Source organism: Lutjanus erythropterus, chromosome 15 (genome assembly GCF_056507025.1).
Source record: "Lutjanus erythropterus isolate fLutEry1 chromosome 15, fLutEry1.hap2, whole genome shotgun sequence".
NCBI lineage: Eukaryota > Metazoa > Chordata > Actinopteri > Lutjaniformes > Lutjanidae > Lutjanus > Lutjanus erythropterus.
The window spans coordinates 23,616,824-23,643,160 of record NC_139331.1 but is presented as its reverse complement, the minus strand read 5'-3'; the positions used below and the strand labels follow the sequence as shown (position 1 = coordinate 23,643,160).

Sequence of the window (26,337 nt, the reverse complement as noted above, 5' to 3'; positions counted from 1 at the left end):
TACCTGTGAGCAAAACACTCAGATTTCAGACTGTTCTAAATGCAAAGTTTTTTTTCTACTTTAGACAATCTAACGAAACCAGTTTCTTTATATTGGCATCTAATCCAGATGTGCACAGAACGCCCACCTACTCATTTGAATGCCCTGCTCAGTACTACATTCATGTTCAATATGTTTCTCAGAAAGAGCTTTCAGAAGGGTTTCAGATTTTCTGGTTTTCCCTCTGATGTCCGCTAACAACCAAAGTAAACCTTTGTCCACCAGGAAACTCCATAACTCACTGAAAGTTGAGGCAGAGCAGCTGGGGGACATCACAGGAAAAAAAAAAAAACATTTCCTCCTTAAAATATGATCTAATTTTACCAAAATCAGTGAGTAAAAAGTTATAAAGTTCTGTGCTTGTGTACTGTAATCAGTCCCCAGAAACCCTCTGCTCCAGCTGCCTCTATCACTTGTCTAACTTAATTATTGTCTCATTGGTGGTCAAATAAACAGTAAATTAGTTAGTTTCACATAGCCAGTCCCATCTCTGAGCTAATTAGCCAACTAACAGCCAAAGCGAACCACTAACAACATCTATCTATCAACGTCTATCTGCCAATCAGAAAACTGTAGCATTAATAGTTGAAAGCTGAGGCAGAGCAGCCAGAGGACATCACAAAGAACACCAGATATTATTTCACCATGAAATATAATCCACTTTAACCAAATGAATAAAGTTGTGATTTGTACAGTAATTTGTGAGGACTGGCAGCGGAGTCTGTAGTTCCAGAGTGCAGCTCTTCAGTATTGGCCATACTGCCTAAGCTGGCCAATCAGAAGAAACTGGGCTTTTAGAGAGGGGGCCTTAAAGAGGCAGGAGGTAAAACAGTGTGTTTCAGACAGTGTGTGAACTGAGAAGCTGCATTAAAGGCCAGTACATAATAAATAAGGATGTTTCTTAACTGTGAGTCATGCAAAGCTACTCTAGTGGATCCCCAGATTGAAAATATAGAGCTGGAAATGAACATAATGGGTCCCCTTTAAGATCTCATTTCGCTGTATCAAAATCAGTATTTTTGGCGAATTATATTAGCTCTCATTTCATCACGAGTTTCTTGAGTCATACAATTACATTTTCCCAACACGTACTAATTGTACTGAAGTATCTTTAAGGAAATAAAATCATTTCTGCTTGGTATCAGATGTTGCACTTGTGCTCCTCTTCCTTTTTTTTTTGGTAGCATTCCTTTATTTTTAGAAAAAGAACACAGCTGGTACTTGACAAAGATTGCAGTCTCAGTTTAAAAAACGTAATCATCAGGCTCTGTGTCAACACACAACATCAGCAGACTTCTTGGTATAGGAGCTCTCTGCCTGAAATAACATTTTTCATTTGGATAAGCAGTAGGTTAGGCTACATCCTGCTAAAACAGGACATCAGGTTTATTTGCATGTCTACGATCCATAAATAATGCTTTGCTCTTCAGTGAAACCACGAAAGGCAGCCATGTACAACTGAGAACAGAACCTGAGCTTTGTTCACTGTCAAAGTGATAAAAATAATACAAAGCAGAATATAGCTGCAAGCTGCAGTTCTTTGGGCCAAGTACAGGCACATCAGACTAGGTAGACTGCACACAGGTACATCGAGGCCTCGTCTACCCACAGAACAATTTTCATCATGATCCAATAAAATGTGGTGGAGACATGACTCATTTCCTGTTTTTGTGACTTTACAGCCAGCTTCACTCAAATGTCATAGCCGAATGATTGATGTGTATAAAATTAAGCTAAATCAATGATTAGTAAGTTGTTCATTCACATCAATCAAAGCACTATTTAAAGAAGTATTTAAATGTGATCTGTATCTGGATAAGTTATACAGATAGGGGGAAATACATGTTGATAGACCAAACAATTAAACTATTAATCAAGAAAATAATTGACAGATTAATCAACAATGAAAATAATCATTAGTTAGCAGCACTACTATGTGTTCATTCATGAACTAAAATAAAAGCAAAAACATTAAATTCCATTCATTCTGACCTAAATCAATGTTAAATTGTGGCTGAATTGTGTCAAAGAGGCTTTAAATCACTTTATCATATTAAATTTATTGCTTCAGTTTTTGTATCAGATCATGTGTCTCTGCACCACATTAATGTTTAATTACAATTACCAGCAGCATTGTCTTCAATAGGAGTCTATGTGGTAAATCAGTGTAACGCTGTAACTGTTTATAATCTTCAGTGATGCAGTGCTTCTACTTGACAAAAGCTTTCAACCTGACAATGCCCAGTGTCTCTATCAGCACCTACAGGAGGTGAAACTCCAACGGCCCCCTGCTCTCTCTTCCCTGATTTACACAGTCAGGCTTCAGAGCATACAGGCTACTTTTGAAACCATTCACCTGTAAATGACTGTTGACAGAATACACACCAGAGCTGCAACAAAAGGAGGAAACACAGCAGGGAGATGAGGAGGTGACAACAATAGCCCTCCTGTAGAACATATGAGCTTCCTTTGCAAATTAAAACGCACTTAGATCGCTCTGCATGTTCACCGAGAACCAGGGAGGTGAATAGATTTAGCTGAGCTGCAACTGTTTACTGGGAATCCCCATGATTTTGGGTGGGTCTGACCACCTGCAGTTCAGTGTAATGCAAATGTTGCATTGGTCAAGCCTTAGGATGCAGAGTGAGAGAATGCTTCCTCCCTATGGGGGAGTTAACGTTGGGATTGCTGACAGATAAAAGATTAATTAGACTTGTTTTTATACAGCAAGTTTAACATTTAATTAAGCAAGAAAAACATGGCAGCAACACATTACCAGACAGCTGCAAAATACAGGCCTGACATATTTGGTGCATGACAAAATGTTAAAGGACCTCAGAGGGAGATAAGGTTGTACTGCCCAAATTCAACATTTAGTTATGGAGATTGCTTGAGGGAAAATTCATCTTTAAAGAAAGTTCTTGGTAGTATAACTTCAGGGTTTTTTTTTTTTTTAAATGATTCCATTAACATTGCGACTGCTGTAACATCTTTAGTGTAATCATTTTACTTAACATTCTTCACATAAGACATGTCTGCATTCAGACATACATTTCCTCTGGTCTGTGGAAACAAACTTATCACTTCCAACTTCACATCGCTAATTCAGTCTGCTACTCTGGCCTAAACACTCCACACTGACCTGCTACAGGAACCTTCAAGGGTCAAAACTCAAACTCCAAATTCAGTTCCATATGCGAAGGAGGAAGGCATAACAATAATGCTCCTGAGAAAATGATTAGGCCCCTTCTCATTCCTTTATCACATTAAATCAGATGTCAAACCTTGAAAACATCACATTAAAATTCAATTGTTTTCAAGGATTTCCAGCAACCTTAAGAACCCTGTAACTTGTAACTTGTTGTATTTTTCCAATCTTAATGGACGACTTTCCTGCTGTACACCACATGTCGTCACATTGTGATTTTGAAGATGATAAATGTCAGGCTTTGGTGTCAGAATCAAAGGGCACTCACACAGTGAAAAAAAGATGATATCTGAGTTTATCCACTGACAGTAGCCTCAAAAGACCAGAACACAATGCAGCTGATGTTTCAGCTGAGGTAAGATGGGAAGCTCCCACCTCTTACTCTTATTTACTGTAGAAACTAATTTTCTTGCCTCATACTACTGCTCTATCTTAGTACACAAAGTACCAAGGTCATGCACACTCTCTGGGAAATGAAGGAAGCAATTATACACACTAACTACACAAAGACAGCTGTGTGAACTCGACAATTATTTATTTTCTTTAGGAGCAGCAGTCTTGGCACAGTCAGGGTCAGTGGCGAAAAGGACAGTGAGCGTCCAGTTGTGTAGTTGTCGAGCGTATAACCGTGCGGTCACAGTCATGAGCAAGGCTGAACGTCTTTCATCTTGAAAATGGATGGAGGCAGTCGTGTAAGAAAAAAAAAGTGACAAATGAACAGTCAGTGCAGCAAACAGCACAACTGGGATGAGTCAAAGAACAATACATTTGACGTCAACCTTGCTGGAGGTGACATGACCTTGAAAAATATCATGATACTACATTATCAAGATATTTTGACAATAATATTTATGTGTGGTGAGTTTTTCCTTCACACATCATCTCCTTAGGCAGAGTTCAAATTATTTGAAGTGAGCTTCTAAGAGATACTTAGATAGTTTTTTTTATCTACAGTACATGGCAACCAACAGGCCTGCAATTTGGAGAAAGACAGGAGTCACTATCAATTCTGCATCAGTTTGAGTGTATGCATTATATTTAGAATATTTTTACTTCTTTACCTTGCTGTCAGACAGCCTTTTCAGATGGGTGATTATATAAGCCAAATAACTCTCGCTTAACCAGACTCTCTTGGTAATTTTACCTTGCATAAAACGAGAATTGCTGGTCTAGTGCTGCCTCCATCTCCCTTCACAATTAATTTGTTAGTGGTTGACTTTGGTAAATCAGAACGAACCTTTTAAAAGAGTAACATCACAGAATAAAACAAACTAAGAGATCGGAGCAGAAGCAGTGTTAGACAAGAAACCAAGGTAATACCACTGTTTTTACCAATGGAATCTGGCTGGTTTGATGAGAGCGATATCTGGCATATGCAACAGTGGTTTCCTGTCTGAAAAGGCTGTCTGACAGCAAAGTAAAGCTGTGAAAATATTCTAAATAAATGTAAATATACTTATTTTATTTAATATATCTAAATATAACCTTGTAGTTTTTTTAGGTAGCTAAAATGTCTCTCCAGCAAGTAACAATGTTGCGTTTGCAACAAAGCAAATTCAGTATTTACAATCCATGGTCTGTGCACCTTAATTACTTGCACAAAAGAAAAAAATCACAATTTTTCCTTGCAATTTTCACGTGGTCCCACAATTTCATTGTAAAAGACAAAACACCTAAAAGCAGTAAACTTCTTAGCTTCCTACATTAGTACTCCTGCTGCTTCCCCAGTTTCCTGAAATAAAACACCTAAAATCTATTCATCGTGTCAACTATATACCGTGTGGGCAGATATCCAAATACAGCAGGCCTTTTATGTTAAAACTGTGCAATTATATCCAAGTGTAGATGCCACTGAATGAGGCATAAGATCTGCTGTCATAACCAGAGGGAAAAAGCTTTTCAAGCGACCTGTCAGATTAACCATTTCTGCATGACTCACAGTAAAAAGCCAAAGTCATTTCTCTGACAGGAGAGTTTTCAGTGACAAAGGTTGCAAGCTGGTTTCATTCCACCTTGAAATTCAACCCACTCTACCTGCTGAGAGCTATTCAGCATGTTCAAAATTAGATTTAGTCATGTAATGCTAATGCACGATTTATTCATTCAGCAGTTCATTAGCAGATATTGGAGAACACACTCCATGGCTGCAAGCACAATAATTGCAAATATTTAATGCAGGAAGCTCCCTGTTGTTTATTACTGTTTATTGTATTATATTACAGTTACAAATAAGAAACCCACTTAGACATCTGAGCCTATTAACTGTTGTTTGGTGCATGCATTTACTACAGCAGTGTTCCCCAACCATGGAAGTGGTGACTATGTAAGATCAGCTCGTCACCAAGCCTCTGATCAAGCCTGACAACAACCTATTCATTTCAATCGGGTGTGCTGGAGCAGGGAAACATTGGTTCAATCACAATGTCCCCCCTAAAAGCTTTACGCTCTGAACCCTTACAGACTTACAGCTGACGCAGCCTGGTAGACAATTACATAAAAATAAGAAAGAGGGGTACATGTATAAATAAACAAATATATTTGGTCAGAGGTTTCAGGGAAACATGTCCCACAATGTGTCAAAAGTGTATTATTTCTGTTGTTGTTCTGAGGAAGTGATTTAAAACATTTCTGTTTGTGAAAAAATCATTTAACTTTTTTTCACGCTTCTGGGGTTCCCCTTGTGTGTCTAACATGACAGTGCTATGAACTGTGGGTAATTCCTTTAGGCAAAGACTGCAGAAATGTGGACTTATGGAAAGAGGTCAAGGGCTCAACCCTAAGCCCTTGCGGACTCACAGGAAATGCATCTCTGTGAGGGTGAACAGCAACAGCAACAACTTCACAGTATGCAAAAAAAATATATATTCTTTTTTCTCTCTTTTTTAACAGCCTGTAAAACCTGCCCACAGTAAGACAAAAGTTACTGAACAATCCAAATTTCAGGAAATACAGACTGAACTGAAGTAGCACTTAAATCTTTTTTTCTAGCTGCAGTATTTTCACTACTAATATTGCTATAAGGGCTGTCAAAATTTCAATATTGAATTGAAAATTGATTTAAATGAGCTTTCAACAATCAAAATGCAGAATCAGTGATTCTACCACTACTTGTATCTCTCCACCCCGCAGCATCCAGCTCATCTTCGAAGAGAAAACACACACTTCAAAGACAACCCAGTGTAGCTTAATCGTCCAGGCAGAGCTGTCAGTGCAAAATAAAAATGTTAAAATTGGAGGGGGTGGGGGGGGATTATTGACCTTAAAATCAACAGACGAATGGAATAGTGGATCTGTAGAATCATGACACCTGTATATTATTACAATTAAGGTATTGCAACAGGTATTGTATTGTTTTGAACTCCGTGGTTGGGAAACATTGGACTATAGGATATTAACACGTAGCAACACGTTAATCATCTACCTTCTTTAATACACCCTATAACATTGTCTAAGCTGTAGCCTGATGACACAGTGGACATCTGAACCCTCCAACAACACATATCCTCATAAGAAAATCTCTCACAAGGAGAAAATGATTTTTAAAAAAAAATGGAATGGAGGGGGACCAGTTGTTGGCATGTTCAATTTAGGCCTTCACCTCCTGTCCTCCAGAGAGTAAGATCAATCCTCCTGAGCACAGGAATCGAGAGCATACTTGTAGAAAAATGACACATCTGTGACACCTGACAGGGTTGTGTAGGGTGTAGGTACCCTGAAGGCAATGTCATTTCATAAAGGAGCATGCCTTCATGCTCGCTGAAGTCCCCGTTGTTGCGGGAGACGAGCGTAAATGATATCACAGAGATGGGTCATCTGTCACATAGAATACATTAGGGAAATTGTCTTTGAGAGATGACACAGTTAGCGCAGCAGGATGACAGCCATGCTGCAGGCACATTGTCTAATCCGCTATCGGTGGTCAGCTAAACGGTGTACAGCTGACCTTGCCGCCCATCTACACTTCTTTCTTCCTCTCTAGAGGAACAGAGAGATGTGGGAAGGCATCGCACCATCTCCTTCATAAAAATGTGACTGTCCAAACCAGAGTGTGGCCAAAAAGTCTCTAAAAATATAGACTTGTGTGGCAAAGCAGAGTAGAAAGGGGATCATTTTCATTGATAGTTAAAGCTTTCTGTTTACTGGGTCAAATGGATGAAGAGCGGTGATTAACACAGTGGTGTATTAATGTCCGCAACATAATGGTGAAAGAATTTCTGCTTGGATATTTTCAAAATATTCTACCACGCACAAAGTTTACCCACTTTTTTATACATTGGCACCCAAAATTTGTAGCTTTAGCTGCTTTTACAGTAACCCTGATCTTCAATTATGAAGGAGTTAAGGGTTTAGGAAAAACTAACCACAGACATGGTCTTTAATAATTATGATTAGAGCTGAGCTGGCATTAGCTTACTGTAGATAATTGTTATCTTGGTGTATATATATTGGCAAATGAGCAACATGAAATTGCAGAAAATAAAGGCCAAAAACTGTTGCAATTACATAATTTACATAGTCAACTGTAAAATGTCAAGCTCAGTAAATACTTTAGTCATAATTCTTTACGAACACACATTTAAGTGATCCTTTGTTTATGTTGTAGTTTATGAATAAGTCTACAAGTCTTCAGCCTTCCAACAGCTCTGTGAAGTTGTAATGCTCACTGTAAAGAAAACTCAGAGATTGCCATTTCATGAGTTCATGAAGAGCATGAATGTCACCACCCAGTTACATGGCAATCCACTGAACAGCTGTCAAGACATTTCACTACAGACCCTAAATGTCAAGTCTCATGTTGGCGCTAGAGGAATCACCAAAATCAGTAGGATTCATCCTCTGGGGGCCATGAATCAGTGCAGAACAATTAAACCATTGCAATATGGCAAAGTACAATATCCAAATGCAAGAGCTGCAGTTTTTAGAAAAAAAGTAAAAGGTGTCACAACATACCATTACAAAAGAAGCATTGCAGTGCTACACAGATGCCCCCAACCTACAAACAATATTCTCCAGACACAAGGGAACACGCTTGTTTGGCATGGATCACAGCAAAAATCACATCATCATTCTTAAGTTAATGAAATGCAAAAATTAAAATTTCAATTAAAATCATGGCATATTGCATTTGCAATAACTTTCAAAATATTCACAACATGACTTTTCTTTTTTTTGCACATCGTTCAACCCTACAATGAATACCTGCAGAAATGTTCATGGCTATCTATCCAATAGTTGTCAAGATATGTCAGTTTGAACCAAAGTGGTTGGCTGACTAACACTGTCATCTTTGAATTCTCTCAGAATATCAATATTATAAACATGATTTAATTGCCTCAACATTGAGGGCATAACATTTCAGATTTTTATTTAAAGACAGACATGATGAGGTTATAACATTCAGTCTGTGTGAAGACCTGACATGCTATAGAGTTTGCTGGGCTAGATTCAGTCTTTAATTTCTTGCACTCATTAAAAGCAAAAAGCTAATTTGACCCCACATCCATTTCATCTAAGAGTTTGTTATATCAATTACATCACAAGACATTATCATTAAAACATGGACTTGCCACATAATGTGTTGTTCATCCATATCTAAACTACACGGGATGAAACATCATCCTCCACTTATGCAAACATGTTTCAGGGCTTCAGAACAAAAGTGATGCTAATTCTCATTCATGCTATCAGCCTCTCAACTGACCCCGAGCTGCAGTGCCATTATTCAATGCTGGCTCTCCTTTTGCTACAAGGCATGGTTGCATGTGTATCTCAACGTATGTTTTCATCCACAGTATGCATTTGAACAACCTAAGGCTGTTGGCAAGACACTAAGCCTTTCTCTGAATAAAATCTTTCAAAAATGCAGAGTGCTTTTTTTTCTTTTTACAGTGGATTCTATCACAAGATACATGTTTGTATCTTCTTGCATTGCTTCAGGGCTTTCTGTCTTTTCATCAATCATAAGGATGCTGCCAGCACACAGAAAAACTGTCCAAAATATAAGAAATGTTCAAATCAAAACGGGAGACTGCCAGACATAAGTTGACGAAGATCTGACGCACAAAGATCCAAGGTCAATATTACTGAAAAGAATCATAACGCTGTAAACCGTCTCATTCAAACAGGTGCAACAAAGATAATTCGGGACAGTCGGCAAGATGTCAATCAAGTCTGATCTGTACACACCCACACAGTCCAGTCCAGAGAATAAGTCTAATCAGCCAAGTAACTGATAACACTTGTGTGGGTGCACCGTGGCTGTACAGAGCCTCTAACAAATGAAGAGCAGTTTCCGTTACAGCTTCAAAGTGAAATGAGCCACACTGAATTTACTCCAGCTCTGCCTACTGCTTAGCACATCTGAAATCTGATCATTCTTGTACCAAAACATTTACTGGAACACTAAAATCCAAGTTATGCATACACACAGAAATGTGACAAGCTTCTCCGTGGGTTTTGAAAAACCTGATGCTGGTTGGTTTTAGAGCTGCAACGATTAGAGATGTACCAATCCACTTTTTTTCAGTTACGATCTGATTCCGATCGCTGCCAATACCGATACGATATTGATACCAGTGCAAAGTTAAGTGGTGAAAAGTTTTGTGTTTGCTGATGCTGATAAAAGTCAAGAGTTTTCACCATATGGAAAGCTTGTTTAGCTTGTGTAATGGTGTCTTCCAACCATTGTGGAGGGCTGTAAGATTATGGCTTGTGACATACACATGTGCTGCACATGTGAGAGTTTAAGTTTGGTCATTTTTTATACTCCAAAATACAAATGTTACTTTTTGTTAGTGTTTGCAAAATGTGTTTGTAATGTGTTTGTTCAGAACATGGTGGTTTGTGCTGGTAGTTTGTCATTTCTGTGCACTGTCTATTTCAGCATGAGTGAGGCGGTTAGTAAATTTAATTTCCAGCTGTATTTGCCAGTTACAACTTGAAACATGGCATGGCGTGAAACATGGCCACTGTATTGTGCACTAATGCAAAATCTTCCAACTCGTGCTGCTTAGCATAGTGTTTATAAATACAAACCATGTGATACTGTGGAATTAAAATTGGAATGTGAATTTGTACGGCAAGTCCGATATCGGATAAATGACTTGCAGAAATACTAGACCCCCAAACCATTGGAATACTAGCGACTACTGGATCAATCCCATCTCGAGCAACAATTAGTTAGTTGACAAAAAATTAAATGTTAACTATGTTCCATCAACTCTTTTATTCAATTTCAAGTGAAGATGCCAAACCAACTCAGTGATTCCAACTACTCACATGTGAGAATTTTATGTCTTTTTTTAAGTCATATATATATATATATATATATATATATATATGTGATAGCAAACTGAATATCTTTGGGTTTGCGACATGCAGTTGAATGAACGTGAATATATCAACTTGGGCTGTGTTAAATTATAACAGGCATTTTTCATTATTTTACTACTTTTATTTAGGCCATACGATTAATTGAGGAAATAATTGGCACAATACTTATAATGAAAATAATAGTTAGCAGCACTGGGTGGTTTATTTTTAAAGATAAAAAAGGACACAGTGGTGTCTAAAAACCTCAAACAGGTCTCTTGGAAATCTCTGCTGTCTATATATAAGTATGTTTGTCATGAATAATGTAACACTTATCAGAAAACCTACATGATACAATTCGTTATCATAAATTTGCCTGTCAGTTATTTTCGTGTCTGATCACTGAATTGCTTGGTCTATGAAAGGTTTACAAAATAGTGAAAAATGACCATCACAGTTTCCCAAAGCCCAAGCTGACATATGTAAATTGTTTGTTTTGTCAGACCAGCAGTCTCAAACCCAATTTATGCTTCTCAAATATTCACAAAACAAGCAATTTGCATAGGTCAACTTGGGCTCCGAGGCCTCGGGCTTCTCAAATATTGGTAGTTGAGAAGATGGAACCAGTGATTTTTTTTTTGTCTCTTTTTGTTTGAAACTTCAGCAGATTTATTTTGCATTAATGACTAGTCCTTTCAGCTCTAAACCATATCATTTACATGCTGCCAAAAGTGAAAGTCTGACAGTTTTAAATTATGTCTCATCGTTTATTACTAGTGATAAGATGGGAAATCAAAGTAGTTATAACAAAAGTGGAATCATTCTCAACTGTTGAGATTAGGCCTCAAACAATTATTTTCACATTAATTCACCAGCCAATTGTTTTCTCGATTAATTGATTTGTCTACCAGAGCAAGTTAGCAAGTGAGTAATTAAAAAGTTAGACAGTGCTTTAAAGTAAAACCCATTTAATAGCAAACATATAGGACAGCAAACATAATAGCAAAAAGACAGCAGAGAAAGCAAAACATCGGTTAAGAAAAATAAGTGAATTTCAGTAGGTATCGAGAAGTTGTTGTTTATTTCAGTTGAATTGGAGGACCTAATCTTTCAGGTAAACCTGCCTTTTAAGGGGCTTTAAAACATCAGAAAATGGTCAAAAATGTCCATCAGAATATCCTATAGTCTAAAGTAGTAACAGACATATTGAAATACTCAAAGAAAGAAAAAGCAGCAAATGTTTAAAAACTAACACAAATAATTGTTTGTCAAAGCTGAAGCAAATTAATTATCAGTCAAATTCAATGTCTGTATTCACTGACTTGATTAATTGTTGCTCTAGTTCTGTATAGAAGCCAGAGAAAACCTGAAGGGACACTAATAACACAAAGATATGTCTGTGCACAGCAGAAAGGTGTCACAAGTCTGGATAATGTCATATTCATGCATATAAGGACATGAATAGCAAGGTGACTATCCTTCATGTAAACATCAGATTCTAAATACAATCGAAGCCTTGGAAAGACAACAAAAACTGTCTGCAATCTTACAGTCATTATGTTTGATCTCTTCACAGGTCGAGCCGACCACCCACTCATGGGACATGCAATGAAAACTTAATCCTGCTGGCTTTAGTGCACCTGTTTGTGCCCACTGTTGTGTGTGTGTCGTTCTGATCGAGCCTCATGCAGTTGTGCTGCTTTTGTCAACAACACAGGAAAGGGGGTCAGGTCAAATGACAATACAAGTCACCACATAACAGTAATGCCACTAAATAAAACTGATTCCGCTAAATGTTCATATGTTCACTGGTCTTCTGAGGTAACTTGTGTAACTGACTGACTTTTTTTCTTGTTGTTTCAGGATGATTCATTCTTGACGCATGAAGTTGAGAGTTCTCTCAATTGCATTTTTCAAATAATCAAGTTTAATCCTACAAAGTGGGATAACAAATTGTAATTACCATAATTTGTTGCACCAGTGACACAGGGCGTCTGTGTTGTTCTTTGCTGACACAAACTGAATGGACACAAATGTGGACATAACTACATTTGTAACTGAAAAAGGAGCATCAGCAGGAGGCAAAATCAGTCTCAATTAAAATATCATGAAATCAAATATCTCAGGTTTGATGATAAATGTTCAGCCCAGAAAGAAGTAAGAAAGAAATTTTTCCTTTTACCTACAGTGCAAGAGTTTCAGAGTTTTGGAAATATTTGCTGCAGAGACAGCTTCTTTCTATTAGAAAGAAAGTAGTTCAGGTAGATTCTACTGCAGAAAGAAAATAGCTCCTACATGAAACATTCAAAGTAGAAACAGGTTAACTGGTAACAGGTGACAGTATCATGATTGTGTATGGAAGGAGCATCCTTGCAAGGCTCAGTCATTCACAAGCATGCAGGCATGGATGAGTTGAAGTTCACCACTTTGTGAAAACCTGTGTTGGCAAACATTTCAACAGTTTAAAAGCAACGTTTCTCCACACAAAACTGCAAGACATGTAGGGATTTCACCATCTACAATCCATAATATCGTGAGACGATTCAGAGAATCCGGAGAAATCTCTGCACGTAAAGGGCAAGGCTGAAAACAAACACTGAATGCCTGTGACCTTTGACCCCCTCAGGCAGCACTGTCACATCTGTGAAGGCCTCACTAATGCTGAAAGGCACATAAAGGTTTTGGAGCAACATATGCTGCCATTCAAAGTCATTCAGATTTATTTCAGCAGGACAATGCCAAGGCACATGCCGCATGTGTTGCAACAGCGTGGCTTCATAGTAGAGTTTGGAGAGTTTGAATACTAGACTGACTGCAAAACTCAAAGACTCTGCATTTACTTACATACATGGCAAAGAAACACCACATATCAATCCATTTAAGGAGACAGAACCAGCAAATGTTTGGTATTTTTGCTTAAAAAATGATTAATTTATCAAAATAATAATTGCAGATCTAGAGTCTGTCCATAGTCTGTGGGTCCCGACACTGGAGCATCATATTTCTGCTCTTGATTTGGAGCCTCAATGTTCACATGTGACGTTAGAATACTACTAGCTTATATAATAAAATAAAACACACTGGGAGGGGGTTTATGATGCACTGCAAAGTGAAGCAGTCATGCTAGTGATGGAAATATCAGCTTGGCCAGCCTGTTCTTTAATAAAAATGAGTGTCTTTCAAAAGGGGTGAAGCTCAGTTGTTTTAGTTATGGATGAATGACTCTGACACCCATCAGTCTGACCTCACCCACTGAAAGCTGAACTCAAGCAGTTGTCATTATCACATTTCAACAAGAACAACAGGGTGGATTATCAGAGCAATGAAGACTTAATGAAGCCTCTTATGGCCAAATTTTTTTTTGTAGCAATCACAGATCAGCAGCCTGTCTGAAGCTGTATGAATATGCTTAAATTGCTTCTCACGAGTCAACCTGTTCACAGAGTGCCTCAGATCGAATACTGCAGCCCGTCTTTGATGGAGCCTAATCTTTTCTCTTTGGTGTGCTGAAAAACTCTTGCACTCACCGCCTGTGTATTTAATTAGGCAAAGACATCCATCAGTCCTTCTAAGGGAGTCCAAGAAACATTTAATGATACAAACTTGAATGTGCACCTTGACTCTGGAGATCTAACCTCTAAACCAGGTCAGTCCAAAAAGTTTTCCTACAAATCATCATGTGTCTTTTTGCCCAAGTTGTCCCAGCGATAAAGAACATGCAGTATAACTGTACGCCACTATTTGGTACTGATCGTATATTATCTACAAAGCGCCATTGTTCTGCTTCTTCAGTGGAGCTGATGCAACATCCTTCATCTCTGTTAACCAAAGCTCAGCCTCCAGACTGCAGTGTGTCAAGCTGTGAATGAGTTATCCCTATTTCCCTGACACACATCAAGCATTTCCTCAGTGCAAGTACAGACTGAACAAAACAGTACAGTGCAATACAAAATCTCTGTTCCACATCTGGAAAATTAAATGTTTGTCTTTAAGTATGTCATATATGCAGGAATTTTTGCAATAATGTATTTTTGCCGATACTGAGCATGGGAATTTAAAGTAGTCTGTCTAAGGGCAGGTTCACACCTTAAGGTCTGGTTCCTTAATCAATGCAAGAGTACAACATTGTTCAAATTTTCTAGCTGGTCCGGTTTGTGTTTATAAAGGCAAAACTCAAACAGCCCAGAAATGGTAAACCCATAAACAATGTGCTTGTGTTGGAGTCAAACTACTGTTAATGGTTTAATTTCAAAAAAGGTACTCCATTTCATTAAAAGTACTCCATTATTTTGTTAGCAGTATCATAACACAACTTGGCTGAAAGCAAACATGAAATGGAAAAAAAAAAAAACAAATACCTGAAAGTACAAACAGCAATGCTGGAGAGAAACTAAACTTTAAACTACAGAGACTCAGCTGGAAGCTACACAAGTACTGCAAAAGAGAGCTGAACACAGAGAGACTGTCAAAAAAGAACAACAACAAAAAAACAAGTTGTCATCAATTCCAGTAAAGCGCCACTCTGTTTATTGGTGAAGGGTTAGGGGAGGGTCACATCAGAAATGAACCACTCCAGAATTCACTTGACAGCAGTGCAAGACCATCTCTTGGAGGCGGACCAGAGTGCAATTGTTTGGTCCGCACCAGAGGTCGAGTCCAATGTTCACACCAACTCAAACAAACCACACACACCACAAGGGTTAACGCTCCAGGGTTCGCCCGGACCAGACTAAACAAAGGTAGATACTAAGGTAGGTACTAAACAAAAGCAACAACTACAACACACACTGGTCAGTAGTCAGCTCTATGCATGCCAAATTATTTGCATTTAAAGCCAGCGGCATAGATTCCCACAAACACATGATTTGCAGCTGTTGCTTAGACAGAAGGAGGGAAAATATGTGCTGGAAGTGTGACAGTGAGACTGTGACCTTGGACAAAACCTGGAGCATCTAAATTATGTGTGTTGTCCAGATTCAAAGGTCACTGACACAATGCAGGGGGAACTGGTGGTCACACAGGACTGGCCTGTGAGGTTAAGGTAACAGAGCTGATCAACCTCTCCTTGAGTGCAGGTCACAGCAACATTAATGCTCACACACGCTCCCTGGGACTACTGACCCCTCCACTAAAAGAGTTTATCTACAGCAATGTTTACATCGGCAGTGTTTATCGTTCCGTACTGATTTACTGCTCGGGACTCATTTTTGTTAGACTGTTCACACAGTTGTTTTTGTAATGTGGCCAAAATCTGACAGCAGTCTACACAAATCATCTTTCTGAGCTGACCCACATGTGCCAAACAACAACACCAAAGATTTAACACTTGGCATGCTTGGGCAGAAGTTTACAAATAAAATGGAAGGCACTTTAATTTAAGTGACTGTATTTGGTATGTCATGCTGCAACACGGGGTCATATCTGGGATCATCATCATATATAATGCATGTAACTCCTTGTAAAATGAGACATTACCCACTGTTGCTTCTTTTATTTGAGTCTGTGGCTTCTTGATATTCTTCTGTGATATAATGGCCGGTAACATACGCCGTTTTTTCCTTCAGACATGCACCAGACACTGCAAGTAAGCGAGGGTGGAGAGAAAAGAAGATACTGGAAGAATCAAAGATTCAACCTTTTCAATTTGATTATGGAAACTAAAAGCTAATTTCAATCAGTTTTCAAATTAACATTGAAGTTGTGACATTCCAATTATCAATTAATCTGCAGATTATTTTCACAATTAATCATTCAGTCTATAAAAAGTCCAACCCAAAGCACAAAGAATCCTTAAGAAAAGCAGCAAATCTTTATATTCAAGTAGCTGGAAGCAGCAAATGTTTGACATTTTCTGCTTGAAAAATGACAACTAATCAAACATTAAAAATTGTTAATTTTCTTTTGATTGACTAATCATTGCAGCTCTGTACGTCACTGTTCCTTAATAATTGCAGCTACAAAAATACATTAACTCTGATGTGACTATTCAGACAGAGGTAACATTGGCCAAAATCTGGTCTGTGTCAGGATAAGCCACACATATAATAAAGTAACATCAGCTTTTTAAATGTCTTTTTTTTTTTTTTAAATGTGTTTCAGGGCAAACTGTAAGATCTCAGTGTCACAAATGCAGAGAGAGAAAGAAAACATGATTTGCACCATTTTAATTCCTGTTTGAATGTAGCCTAATGAACACAGGGAAATGTCAAAGTGTATAAAATGAATATACGACGTACCAGAATTTAAACTACAGTGTGTGAATATTTGATTTAAACTTTAGTCACATTCCACATGACACGGCCGTATGGTATTTCACTTTCAATCAAGGTGTGCAACACATATTGCTCAACACGAGACCAGGTGTTCTATAGGCTGAAAGCTTTACATTATTAATCAGGACGCTGTGTTGTTCCCCATGTTCACCACTTAGCAGTTTGTAAGCATTTTGCTCACCGCTCAGTGCAACCAAACACCGCTGACTGCCCGAATCACTTCAAGGTATTCAACCAGCCAGTTGAGAGCAACCAACAAACACTCATGATATCCTGCTGTTCTTCTAACATACTGTATGTGGCAGTTTGCTGCCCTGTGTCTTTACAATTACTACCAGAACAAGACCTGTGCCCTGACTGTACTTAATAATTCAAGTAATTAGGACCACGACTTCACAATTTCATTGTGAATGAATCTGCCGACAAGTTTCTGAATTAATCTATGAAATAAATCCATTACAATTTGAGAGCTCAAGGTGGCGTATCCAAATGCAATTAACGGTTACTGACTTATTTCCAATTGAGGAGAAAACACAAGTAACCACACATTGGTGTCCATGTCCACATACTGGTCAGAAGTCCTCAGCTGCAGGGATCAGCAAGGAGTTTTTCCACTCGCCTGATCAGACAAGAAATTTGCTTGCCTCAAGTCAATTTTGTCTTTCCCTGTACAAACTTTTATTTATTAGTGGTTATCAAATAATAACAAAGACTGAAGTTAATTGTCTTGTTTACACTAGCGATGCAACATCTATAATTTGTCAGGAAACTGTGAAAAATGTCTATGCCAGTTTTTCTAAGCCCAAGGTTGTCTTTAAATGTTTGATTTGGCCAGGCTAAAATGCAAAGATATTCAGTTTAATATGATAATAAACAAATACAAGCGAGAAATCTTCAGAAAGTGAAAACAGGACAAGATTGTTTAACATTAATTACTGCTGTATGAAGGATTCTTTTCCTCAGTCCTCAGAGGCTCTTCTAACCATCTGGATAAAAAAAAATATTATTGTACATACATACACACAGCATAAGATAAATATTAAATCTGTCACAAGGACCTTCCAAAGTTTGTTGATTTTGGAGGCCCCTGTGGAAAAAGCAGTATAGTTTCCACTGTAATAAAAACAAAATATAATGTCAAAAGTAATTTTATCTAAAGAAAAACATCCTCCTGCTTCTTTTTATTTGGCTAACATGTGACTTACTGTAACTTTGCCTAAGAGGATGTAAACACAGGCTTGTTTCATCTGATTTCAAGGAGACTACGACCTGGTGGCAGCCCTTAAGAATACAGACACAGATGATCTTCTCACAGAGGATCTTGTTACCTCATGTGGGTCATACAGAGGCACCAGTATTAAACTGAGACTGCTTCATATCCAGGTGAAACTCCTTGCAGTAGCTTCAACATGCCATTTTGTATGAAAATATAGAATAGTATTAAAATATCACATTGCATAAATTAAGCAAAGACGTGCCATTTTACATTGCATTTGCTTGGATTAAGAAACAGCATCTAACTGTTTTATCTTGCAGCAAACAGGATATTTTTTTATCCAGTTGGTTGGACAAGCCTTTGAGGATTTTGGGAATACCTTCAGAAGAGAAGAAAGTGTTGTTAAACACCCTTCTGGGCTTTGCAAACATTCTAGGCTGTATTTTAAAGTGAAACACAGGTTTATCTCTATGACATGAAAGTAAATACATGAAGCAGAAACTGGTGCCAGCAAGCAACTTCACTGGTTTTAGAGCGATCTTGTGCTTGCTTAACCATCAGTAAGCTCTTACCACGAGTCCAGAATGCAAATATTATCTCTACATGCAAGGCAGCACATGGAACAATGAAAATGTGTATGAATCATAAACTGTCTTACCTGTATAACCTGCGATCCAACCCCATGAGGACACCATGGCCAGTAACCATTTGAACATGATTCCTTCAATGTGCCAGAAAGCGGAGCTGTCCCATATTCTCAGCGGCTGCAGGAGCAGCAGGTATAAGCAGTAGGATGGGATGGCTACACAGTTGTTGAGGAACATGAACACAAAACGGAGCACAGACTTGAGCAGAACCCAGCCCAGTTTGCCGGCCCCGTCCAAGAGCTGTGCCATCCTGATACACACCGTCTGTAATGAGACACAGCAGCAGAGGTTAGCATCTCCGCTCGGCATGTTTGACAAACGACATGTCATGGGTGTAAACAAAGTTATCCTTCCTGTAAACAAAGGACTGTGCTCTTAGCAGGACACAAATCCACAAGTATTTTTAATTACTTCTGAATATTTTGTCATTTGTATTTTGCTGGGCAGAAAATAAATAGGATGTAAATTTGCAACAAAATACTTCAGGAGCCTGTATTTGAAATACATTATTGAATGTGTCATTTCATTCTCAAATAAGACACATTTTTATCCTCAGGTTTAACTGTAGAAGAAAAAACTGTTTGTTAGTATTCTGTTGAAGACTGTAATCAGGTTAATTGTCAAACACTTTGACTACATAGTGAATCATGTATCATGTCCTGTTGTGCTCATTGTGAACTGCTGTATTTAATTTGTGTTCCTTGTGAGCAGTATCTTGAGGAAAGAAGTGGTTTGGTGCAAATTCCTCTCAAGATAATCCAACTATGATCAGATATTGAACATGAAGGCAAGCTTACTGAATGAAAAGAGAGTATGGGATCTAGAACCATCAAATACACTTAACCTTATGAAAACTAAGTGAGGGGTTTAAATGTTTCCTCCAACATGGTCCAATAGTAAATAGAGTCATTACAATTACCTAAATTTCTACTAGTTACAACATTAAAATGCCGCTTGCATTAGAAATAGTAGTACACATCTCTGACAATTGCTAATCAGCATAATGAGTACTGGTTTTCTACTATACAAAATTTGTACAGTTTGCTCCTAATGCTGCTGTTCATTTGTATTTTGCTGAACTTTAACCTTAACAGTGAGGCTGACATTATTTTATCCATTAAATATGATCAATAAAACCCTACAGACACTAAAAACATCACTCTTTTGGCTGTGAAACTGGTTTTGGACAGTAGTGGAGTTCTGTGCCACGGAGAAATAAACTATATCAGGCTGTAGCCACAAAGACAATATGTGTTAGTGGGATAAATTAATACCTGTTCTCAGTCCCATCAAGGGATAGACATGATTGAGAATTGAAGAGCCACCCTTTAAGTACAATTAATTACATTTTGAGTGTTGTTACTACTTCATTAAGTAAATGGTCTGTGTACTCCTTCTCCTCACTGCTTATTTTCGAGTGCCCGCTCACCTGCCACTGTCCTGATGTTGTTAATAATTAGAAACTACCCAGTATGACCCTCTGAATTTGCAGCCTGCCACCTCCAAGATACAGGGGTCAGACCCATAGTCAGCCTACTAACTGCCTAAAATGTAATAATATAAGTTTTGTTTAGAATGCATTTTTGCATTTCCAAATTTAAAAATAAGCATATTTTAATTAAACGTTTTCTCACACCAGTAATTTGTATATTTTAATGCATGTGATAAGCAAGTATTTGTATTTTATAACAAGATACTTTCTGATGTATTTCTGCCCAATTTCTGGTTTTACCATACAGTCAGGAAACACAAGGGTGAGGCTGTTTCACGGAATTAAATGTAACACACGCGTAGTGAGTCTTCTGAGTATTATTATTCAAGAGGATTTATTCTGGACTGTGATTATTTGTTATCTGTGACATACTGCTAGCTAGCTGCTGCCCAGCCTTTACAGTAAGTTAATACATGCAAAGACAGGACCATAAAAGGACCACGGGACGTGGTCGAGCACTTCAAGAAGACATGCTAGCTAGCAGCAGGGGTCGTATCCAGAAGGGAACCCCACGCCCGCGAGAAATCTCGCGAGAGTGATCTTTTTAACCCAAACCATGATCTTTCCCTCGTCCTAACCAAGTGGCTTCTGTCTCTAAACCTACACAATGTTTAAACACAGCGTTGCAACATTACAAAACGCAACTACTTCATAAAAGTAAGGAGCCACCGGTACAAATCTCGCGAGAGTTTGACAAATCAAGGGTTCTTTTCTAGACACAATTGAGCTGAGTTAGCATAACGGGAACAGATGTGAAGAAACGTGTTAGGTGTGACAACCCGCGGACTATAACGTTATTGAGGAGCACGCTGACATAAATAAAAGGGGTGGCTAAAAGCTTAGGTAGTCCAGTATTTTACAAGATAATAGCAAACATTAACTCAGACGCTGGGTGTCTGGAGGCTGGTGCAAAGCGCAATATCCGTGTGCCTCCTCATCCAGAATATAGTCTGACCCTGTAATGTAGTAAAAGTCTGGTAGCAGCTCGTGTTACTCACCCAATTAATGTCGCTGAAGCATCCAAGGACGGCCAGAGATGTTGCAAATAGCTGGAGCGAGATAAATTGTGTCACGTGTAGCTAACGTAAACGGTTAAGTTAGCATTTTTTCGCTATTTGACATGACCACAGTCTGTATCAAATCTGGGGACAGTTGCGGTGGAAATGTCTGGTAACGTTACAACAAACCCCGCGCCACCAGACTGCAGCTGCACCCATTTAGCTAACGTTATCCAGGGCTGCACGGTAAATCCCGGCGGGCACCGTTAGCTCGCTAGCTAGCTAGCAAGCAACTCCACTTGAGCGTCGCTGCTGGCTCCATCTCAGTCAGAGACACCGGGATAATTCCACTGATGCATCATCATCATCATCATCATCGTCAAGTTAGCTAGCTACTCAGCTCCCATTAGCGAATATGGACGAGAGGCGGTTCGGGCCGGGTCTGGGATTAACGCCGCTGGTTAGACAAACGATACACAAACCGGACACGACACATGCACAGCCAACACGAAGAACGGCGATTTTTCGTTCCTACTCTGGTAGCAGGACCCGTTATCTTTCTCCAGACCCGGATTCACACAGCGTCAATGTACACAAAAGATCAAAAGAGCCAGAACGGAAGTCAGTCCCGTCTTTACCTTCAAAATAAAGGCTTTACATTTTTTTTTTTTCACGCACGATTCTTAAGATAGGACAGGGGTCTGCAACCTTTACGATCAAAAGAGACATGTTAGGCAATAAAAAAGAGAAACATCTGTCTGGAGACTCACCAATTAAATTCTCTCTTTTCCCTGAATACTTTTTTGTACTTGGCATCCATAATTACCCCATGGAGACTCAGTAAGACTTGCCACTGCTAAACCTTTGAGAAAAAGGCACTGAGCCATAGACTTAGGCTGTGACATACATTTTAGTTAAGAATCACTTTACGCTGTAAAACAAAAAGTTTTTGTGCCCAACTCAAATTTTCTGACTTTTATAATAATCTTTGAAAAGTTTTGCCAACCTATAATCTTTAGTTGAGATGATTTTCTTTTCTTTTTTAGATAACAAAAAACACATTGTAAAGAATATGTTTTCATATTTTTATCACTTACACATTTTGTTTGGAGCCTGACAGATATATTGGTTAAGCGAAATTATTGGCCTATCACAGCTGTATCGGTCTAAATCAATATTGGTATAAATGTTGTCTGATATGCAATGATATGAAAACTTTTAAAAAAAAATTGTCAGAATGTAATATTTTGCTCTATTTGTGCTTTTGTAGTTATTGCAATTGTAATTTTGAAAGTTGTTATCAAAGTCTGTTTGATAACTAGCTACATCCAGCTTTTTCTGTGGGCCAGGTATCACCACTAATGATATAGCAGCACCCCTCAATTAGGATTAGGTTTCTCAGGTTTATGATGTCATAAACCAAGCCTGAATGAATCTATTTTTTTGAGACTGCCCTTGCTATTTTGCTCTTGATATGTCTTGTAACACATGAAAAACTCCACATGTACATGTTAACAATGTTAAAAATGTGATTTTCACTGAAGGGGGTCTCTAAAAAGTGAAAGCTTATTGTTTAAATCTAATATATCCTGCCTCCACTACATATCATTGTCACAAATGTTAACCATTTGGAGAATTCATTATAAAAAACCTGGGTTTATTTATATACTCAGCTGATATATCACTATCAGAATATTTTTACTCCCTAATATTGGTGTGGACATCTGCCCAAAACTCCAGTATCGGTGGGCCCTCATGGTAGGTAGACAAGTTTCCACTCATGATTGTTGAGATAGGAGACGCCTCACAAGTAGGTGTGGGTGATATGACTCTAAAATAGTAACACATTATTTCAGGCTATTGAGCGATAATGATATTACTGACAATATCACAAAATACTGAAACATTTTTTTGGTTTATAACTCACCACAGCTGTTGAGCTCTCCACACAGGATCTTTGTGTCGCCTTGTACTGAACCGAGTGCGTTTGCTTGAGGTGGAGAAATTCATTTGTTGTTTTGCCCCCATCTGCTGTCACTGTCTTTCTGCACCGTCTTACATGTTACTGTGGTTTGTTGTACATCTGTTTTTTTTTTTTAACCAAACCACTTCCACACTACTGAAGTTGGAAATAATCCCTCCACCGTGGTGGATGTTGCAATATTGCTTTCATTTTCAGCCACGTTTGTTGTTGCTGTGTGTAACAGTGTGATGTTATTCTGTCAGTGTTGTGGAATTTGCCTCACTTGCCTCACTAGCTCTTAGATTGTTCCCTGAGTCTCTCTTTATATGGGTGACAATGCAGTCATGAAGGGTCCAGTCATAGGTCATCTAACCTGAATAGGCACACTAGTAGTTGGTCACTCTGCACAACTACAGTCCACAGCTGCACAAGTAGGAGAGTAGTGCATCCCCCAGATACTTTCTCCTGAGGTCCCAAGGTTATGGCTTATCGGGCAGACAGACTGTCTCCACATTCTCTAGCAGGGCACGATACATGAGCAAGGCCGACAGATACAGTGATTTAGAGCAAAGAGGTGCATAGCTTCTTGTTTTGCACTTATGCCCAATAGAATTTGTGTACACATAGATAGACACATCAGGCCCATACATGGTGGCGTGTCAAATTCCAGCGAATGTCAGGGGACAGATAAATACCTTCACTTGCGAAGTAACCTTCAGAATTGGGTTGGCAGTCACAATATTCTCAGTGTATTGCTAATCTGAATTCTCCTCGATCGAGCTTCATTAAATACTCCTGTGTAAGTCATCTGGGACTCCCGAACTCTTCTTCAGTGTCTGAGTGAACCATTCTTCAGAATTTCCACTACAGTCAGCAAATCAGAATATTCCCATTATCACAATATATCACAACATAAATTTTCTATATAATGAAAAAGACTTAGGATGTCATTACATTGATTTAGTTCGTTTCCATTGCCTATTTTTCAATATGTATTTGATATTTTTGTTGTTGTTGTGTTGTGATGTGCCAGATGAAATATGTACTTTTTTTGGTGACTAAATCTGTAAGTTTAGTCATACATTTTTTTGTGTACTTGTCTATGTATACTAAACAAATGAAATCTTACAAATTCAACAAGAGATCTTACTTCTGTGCACTGACTTACTTTCATACTAAACAAAACATTGAGGAAACATTGTTTTCACCGTTTTATCACTTACATGTTTTGTTTGATTCAGTCTTTATAGTTTTGTTTGTTCCAATTCTGCTATATATTTTGTATCAAAGAAAAAGAAACCTTGCTTTTGTATGCTGAATGTCCTGAAATGCAAAATATATTTATAGTGGGACAGAAATTTGCAGAAATTGGGCCTCCACCACACGAATCTTCTCGCCAGCAGAACTAAACAGTTGTGGTGGCTTTTTGACTGTTTTTTTTTTTTTTTTTTTTTTGCTTGTTTGTTTGTTTGGATGAACCTGAGTGTTAGAATACTTGAGACAAAACCTTACAGACACTGCAGTTGTGCTTCTCACACTGAAAAAGATTTCAATACAATAAGAAACTGAACTGAAAAAAGTATCATTTCAAAATTGGCCATATTTGTGACTTGAGATGGATTCTAATTCCAATTTTCAACTGTGCTAGCACTGACAATATTGGTTAAGTGATTACTGTTACTCTCAAAATTAATTAAAACGTATACATTTATACTATAGTCAAAATTTTACTGAGGAGGCACTCGCTCCATCACCCGTCAAACAGTACTATGACCCATGACCTCAGTAAATCCTGGCTACGGCCTTGCATGCACTTGATGCTTTTCTTCTGAAAACACTATGTTGTCCACTAATCACGCTGAATTTTCTTCCACTTGAATCTAATAATTGAAATAGTTTTCAACGTGCTCTGAAATGTATACTGAAAACCTTTTACTTTGAAAACCCCGTCCGGAAATTTAATTTTTATTCCCTCTAACTTGACGCTCTCGTGTTCACCTGACGCCAGATTGGAGCCATGAAGTGCGCAGGCTCTCTGATGTCAAGTGCTGATGGTCTCAGTATCTCTGAGCAAGAAACCGCTCCTGTGATGTTGTAAATCTGAAGTCATCTGGACTGATTCCCGGCAGGCAGCGACTTATTTCCTCATTACATCATCAGTGTGGGTGCGTGAGTTCACCTTTCAAATCGATGGATTTGGTTTAATTTTAACCCGAGGCAGTGTGGGCTATTTGACTTTGCATCATTATTATAAAGCATGTTAGAATCTGAGATAATTCAGAGCTGCAGGGTCACAAATGTTGAGAAAATAACGCGAAAAGAACAAGATTGATATTGAAGAGTGATACTGAATGTTAAACTGTCAAAATGATCATAAAACTATCTATTTGAAACGTCTAAATTTAATATTGTGACTCAGACAAGTCTGGAGTTGACCTCACAGAGATTTGTGCTCCTCACACAATGATGCCCAGTTAATGACTATGGTCTGCCCCCTGATGGTCCTTTATGTTATTACACTTCATGTAGTATACATGACAGTACATTCAAGGACATTCAACACCACATTGCTCCAGAGATGATCATATGTATGCGTGAAATACCACTGGATTAAGAATATGGACATGGAATTAAAGCTGTTTTTTTTTCTGGTGGATGTCCTTTATTCTGAAAATCTTCACCATCAGATTATGTTGAAGGTCAACAATGTGTGGACTTTGGGTAAAGACACTAAAAAAATCTCCATTATTTTGTGTCCTTTTCACCTGGTCGATATTAATTTGGGAGGGTCACACTCAGTGTCCGGTATTAAAGGGACAATTCAACCCAAAATGAGAAAAAAAAAAATCCTGTAGTGTTATTTATCTGTCTAGACAGTTGTGGTGTGAGTGATATCGGCCGTAGAGATGTCTGCGTGGGACTAAATCACACAACATATATGTTATATGTATATGCATTTATATATTGTAACATAATAATAAATATAATAATGTTGTATATTGAATAGTAAGGCATGCCGTGTGCAAACCCATCCTAATTCGTTCTAATTTACATTATTTTTCAACTATTTTTCCCATTAGTTAAACTTCTTAATAAAATGTATCATTATTACTGTAAATATTATTATTGTTCTTCCCTTATTAAGATTATCTGAGCTGAGATCTGGGATAGGACGTACAGTAGCTATAAAG

General features: G+C 38.2%; 1 protein-coding gene across 2 annotated transcripts in view; it reads right to left on the bottom strand.

The window, feature by feature from the left end:
* lpgat1 (lysophosphatidylglycerol acyltransferase 1) overlaps positions 1–21,894 on the bottom strand; it is a 66,853-nt gene extending 44,959 nt beyond the window's left edge. Inside the window, exons 1-2 of one of the 2 annotated variants that reach the window (XM_084737884.1) lie at positions 21,184–21,894; positions 18,705–18,957 (exon numbers count right to left, since the gene is read on the bottom strand). In XM_084737884.1, coding sequence (XP_084594010.1) covers positions 18,705–18,942 — 238 coding nt within the window. In that variant the 5' untranslated portion in view covers positions 18,943–18,957; positions 21,184–21,894. The remainder of the gene's footprint in view (positions 1–18,704; positions 18,958–21,183) is intronic. The other variant, XM_084737883.1, reaches the window with a different exon arrangement.
* Positions 21,895–26,337: the final 4,443 nt, after the last annotated feature.